This window comes from Procambarus clarkii, chromosome 81 (genome assembly GCF_040958095.1).
Source record: "Procambarus clarkii isolate CNS0578487 chromosome 81, FALCON_Pclarkii_2.0, whole genome shotgun sequence".
In the NCBI taxonomy this organism is placed as follows: Eukaryota; Metazoa; Arthropoda; class Malacostraca; order Decapoda; family Cambaridae; genus Procambarus; species Procambarus clarkii.
The window spans coordinates 15957406-15962779 of NC_091230.1; the positions used below are offsets into that span (position 1 = coordinate 15957406).

The window sequence follows — 5374 nt, forward strand, 5'->3', positions numbered from 1 at the left end:
CTGAAAAATTAGAATGATTGAATATTCTACATAACGTAAACGAAATTACTAATGCTGTAATTTGTGACGAACTCTTGACATGATGTATTTTCATGATCAACTGTCCATAATCACAATAATCCTGGACAAGAAGCAAGAAAAAGAAAGTGGTAGGCTATGAAGGGTTTTCCCAATTAATAATCAACAGTTACACTTGGTCAATTATGGTTATAGAAGGTAAAGCCAGCAGAATACCAAATGTTGACCAGTTAACTAGCTGAACAGTACTAAAGAGACTGAGGGGGAGGCTTAGCGGGGCTTGTAAACACTCAGTTTAATAGCTTGATCTGTCTACACACAAGCTGAGGTGACGAGTTAATACAGCTTGTAAACATTAAAACAATAATAATCTGAAAGCAAAATATTTTAATATCTGTTCAGACAAAACAAAAACCATGCAATACTGTACAGTCAAACCATTCAAAATTTTGACCTTACATCTATTAAAAGACAAGCAATCTCACTTGATTTCTTAAAAAAATTACACATACAAAAACACAATAGATTTGTTATGAACATATTAGGGGAAAACCTCTCAAGATATCCACTAGCTTTAATTAACATGATTAATATTTTTATATAATGTAGAATGATAACTTAAGGGACTTTTATAACATTAAAAGCACCAAGAAATACAAAACAAAAATGTATTAAGAAGGATTTAGCCCTTCATAATTTTGAAAGATCAATGTCATTTCACTTCATGGAAAGACATCTTTATGGTTACTGTACAGTTCTAAGTAAACTGCCACAATTACGATACACCTCTTTTTATTACTATCTTCAGAAAGAAAAAGAATTAAAGATGAACAACATTAGGACTAATTCACTTAATGGCCATTTATTAACTAAAAAAAAGTTGATGTAAAGGACTCTAGTACATTTCCATTGCTTATTGTACTGACAGGTTGAGGTTGACATTATAAATGGTTGTCGACTTACTGTACACACAAATGATTTAAATATCTTGTTGTAGAGAAGCAAAGCGATCAGTCAACTACATTCATATGGACTTACAATTGGTAATATATTCCCAGTATTACTTTTGTTATTGAAAGATCCTCCCACGATACCATAACAATTGCTGTGGTGTCATTAGCGACAGCATCTTGCTTCATGTTATCATACAGGCATTGGTTAATTCAGTTCAGTCATGAATTTTGTTGAATATTGTCTTCAGCTTATTACAGTAAACAAATCAAAATGGAGATATTTTTCTGTATTTTCTGGTGTTTAAGTTATCTAATCAGTCACATGGGATGATCGTGCGATAAGACTGGTTTGATTATACAACTGCATCAGTCAGTAATTACCTAAGTGTATTATCTAAGTGTAGTTACAGGATGAGAGCTATGCTCGTGATGTCCCGTCTCCCCAGCACTCTTTGTCATATGACGCTTTGAAATTACCGACGGTTTTGGCCTCCACTACCTCCTCACCTAACTTGTTCCAATCGTCTACCACTCTGTTTACAAAACTGAATTTTCTTTCTTATATTTCTCTGGCAGCTTTGTTTTGTTAGTTTAAATACTGTATATGACCTCTTATTCTTGAAGTTCCGGGTCTCAGGAATTCTTCACTATCAATTTTATCGAGTCCTGTTACTATTTTGTACTTAGTGATCATATCGCCTCTTTTTCGTCTATTTTCTAGTTTTTGCATGTTTAATGCCTCTAACCTTTCCTCGTAGCTTTTGTCCTTCAGTTCTGGGAGCCACTTAATGGCAAGTCTTTGCACCTTTTCCAGTTTGTTAATGTGCTTCTTAAGATCAGTATACTCTGCACTGAGATAGTTGTGGCGAGTGAGTACTGTACTAGGCTCAAATCGTGAAGACATGAGCCACCCAGGCTTGGTGTTCACTATGTTACAGATTTGAGCCAAGCAGCATTTAAAAATATATTAATCCTTTATACAATACAGTACAAATTATTAGGCTACCAATATTATTATTACATCTAAAAAATTATATACAGTACTTTATGGCAAGACAAATCCTTAAGTGTTTGAAAAGTTCCAACAGTATTGTACTGTACTTGTTAATTTGTATTGCTCCTAAATGCAAATTGTAGTTTATAACATTCTCTGAATGTAATATTAATGTTCTCCCAGATCACAATAGGGAGTTTGTGGAGCCGTTGTCATCCATTGCAGGTGGAAATTCCTAATGGTTTTTAGTTCCAGAGCTGCATTTATAATACTATACAATTATTTTTTTTAACTTTTGTTTTACAAACCGGCTTAGAGCCGGTCGGCCGAGCTGACAGCACGCTGGACTTGTGGTCCTGTGGTCCTGGGTTCGATCCCAGGCGCCGGCGAGAAACAATGGGCAGAGTTTCTTTCACCCTATGCCCCTGTTACCTAGCAGTAAAATAGGTACCTGGGTGTTAGTCAGCTGTCACGGGCTGCTTCCTGGGGGTGGAGGCCTGGTCAAGGACCAGGCCGCGGGGACACTAAAGCCCCGAAATCATCTCAAGATAACCTCAAGAAGATACAGTACTGGTACAATGTGTAACCATCTGGCTGCAAAATCCAACACATGTCTTACGAATACATTCATAAGTACAGTATATCCAACACTTGTCTAGATGCTTAGAAAATCTTTGTAATGTACAATAATTAATTCAACTTGCTTAGCTAAATGAATTTTGAGGTTAAGTTCCTGAACTCAACTCATTATATGCCTCTAACATTTTCTACTACTGCCCGTAGGTTGGGCATGGGGTGAATAATAAATGAACTAGGGGTCATTCCATGTGAATTTACCAAAGGCCTCATCACTCGACCCTTTCTAAATCTAATGAAATTTTGTAATAAAGTACCCCTAGACCCCCAAATGAAATTGTGCAAAATATTAGAGCTCAATATGCTTTGGTTCTTAAAAAATAGGTCCATGTTCAATGGGCTCTCATCCCATTAATGCATACATATTGTAAAAAGGGCCAACTTTGACCCTTTATCAAATCACGTCTAGTCTCCAAAGGTGTGAAATTTGGCATACAGTACCAGAACAACTTTTGGTGCGGAATACAGCAGTGTAATAAAAAATGTAGTTTGGGTAGCCATTCAGCTACCAATCCATGCTAAAATCACTGCCAAATTTTGCCGTGAGAAATTTGGACCCCAATTTAGAGACCACTTACTCATCACCAAAAGGTCTAAACCCCATGATCTTTTGCAACGATGTATAACAAGCACAATATTATGCAGTGATGCAATAGCAACTCTGTTGTATCCGTATGTCCAGAGGTGGCCCACTTGAAAGTTGGCCAAAAAATTTTTTGTGCAAAACTAGCCAACTTTCAAGGCAAAATATCTCAATATGCGTCATTCCCAATTTGGTTTTGAATGACACCATTGGATAGAGCAGATTTTTCTGTACAAGAGTAAATTTTATTTAGGTTGAGATCTGAATTCCTAGTTCAGCCAGAGGACTGAAAATGATATCACACCTTGGTGTGATATCGAAAAAAATGAAATTATGATTCTCCATCTTCTTTGTGCACTGATCATGACTGCTAGCAAATTGATATCCAAACTGATTGGAAAAATTTTAAGCTTTATTGGGTAGAAAATTTTTGAGTGGAATTCAGAATTATTATTAAACAATCGGTGCTATTTTAGGTTCTGTTCTATATTTATCTTTACATCTTTGTAGTATCGTGTCAGCAGGTCAAACATTGCTGTTTACTTATTTGTGTATTTACTTGCAATAAATATACAAATAAATAAAAAGCAATATTAATATTAATGTATTACAGTCTCACTTGAAATTACGTTATTCAGTTAAATAATTTGATTTGAATTCGATTACAGATACGTCATGAATCAGGATTCCATTGTTATTGCCATGTACTATTGCTAGCCATGAGCGTGACTTCTGAATGTCACTCGACAACCTACACTCCCAACAAAGCTTGAAGTTTCTAAAACAGTGTAATGCAGAAGATCAAAAACTGATAGCAAAGCAAAGTGAACTGAACTTGGATGGAGAATCTCAAGTATGCCTCCGTCATGAAGCTTTGCTGTTGACAAAATTTGAATTTTTGCAAAAAACTTGCTGTGATCCCTTCAAGAAGAAATGCCATCTAAAGCGAAAAGATTTGCGACCAATCACAGTAGCTACTGCAGAGAAAATGTCAGATATGCTGAAAGTCAGTATTAAGCCTGGCCAAAAGTTGTGCACATCATGCAGAAAGGAATTCGACAGTAAGCAGGTAAGTGAGTCCAGCTCTACTGAATCTGATGGCCCTGCTGATAATATGGAAATCTGTGAAAGTGTAAACACAAGTTTATCAGTATTAGGCATCTCACCTATTAAATATCAACCAGTTAATGCAAGGGATAAGCATGGTTATGCAAAGAGTAAGATTAGCCAAGCACAGGAAATAATTGCCGAGCAGATTGCTGCAATTGGAAATATTGATAGCCAAAACCTGTTGGTACCAAGTTCTAGCCAACATTGCACAAATTGCCAAGACTTCAATAAACTCATTGAAGAAATGAAGCTAAAATTCCAGGTAGCAAAGCGCCAAGAAAAAATACAAACCCTAACCCTCGTGCCACAAAGCTAGTCTATCAAAAAGACAATGGAGCAATTCAAAGTTTCAGAATACATGGTTCGTGAAGCTAGGAAGCTGAAAGAATAACAGGGAATACTAGCAATTCCGAAGAAAATGCAGGGCAAGTCAGTTCCTGAGGAAGTGAAGGAAAGGGTAGTACAGTTTTTTGAGGGTGAAGAATTTAGTCGAATGTGTCCCGGAAAGAATGGAAAGAAAAAAAGTCATGATCAGTGCACAAAGAAGATGGAGAATCATAATTTCATTTTTTCGGTATTGCACCAAGGTATCATTTTCAGAGTCCTCTGGCTGAACTAGGAATTCAGATCCCAACATAAATAAAAGTTACTCTTATACAGAAAAATTTGCTCTATCCAATGGTGTCATTCAAAACCAAATTGGGAATGACACAGACATTTTTTTTGGCCAACTTTCAAGTGGGCCACCTTGGACATATGGATAGAACAGAGTTGCTATTGCATTACTGCATAATATTGTGCTTGTTATACATCGTTGCAAAAGATCATGGCGTTTAGACCTTTTGCTGATGAGTAAGTGGTCTCCCAAATTGGGGTTAAAATTTCTTGTGACAAAATTTGGCAGTGACTTTAGCATGGATGGATAGCTGAATGGCCACCCATACTGCTTTTTTGATTACACTACGTTATTCTACACCAAAGTTGTCTTGGTATGTCAAATTTCACACTCCTACAGACAACAGAAGCGATTAACAAAGGGTCAAAGTTGGTAATTTTTGTGGTACTGTACTTACGCATTAA

At 36.4% G+C, this 5374-nt stretch overlaps 1 protein-coding gene across 1 annotated transcript; it reads left to right on the top strand.

Annotated features, from left to right (window-relative positions):
* Positions 1 to 3920: 3920 nt before the first annotated feature.
* On the top strand, positions 3921 to 4610 carry LOC138358072 (ARL14 effector protein-like). Its single transcript, XM_069315543.1, has one exon. The coding sequence runs from the start codon at positions 3921 to 3923 to the stop codon at positions 4608 to 4610; it is 690 nt and encodes a 229-aa protein (XP_069171644.1).
* Positions 4611 to 5374: the final 764 nt, after the last annotated feature.

Coding starts and splice junctions, on each gene's coding strand:
- LOC138358072 (XM_069315543.1), top strand. CDS start 3,921: ATGTCACTCGACAACCTACACTCCCAACAAAGCTTGAAGTTTCTAAAA.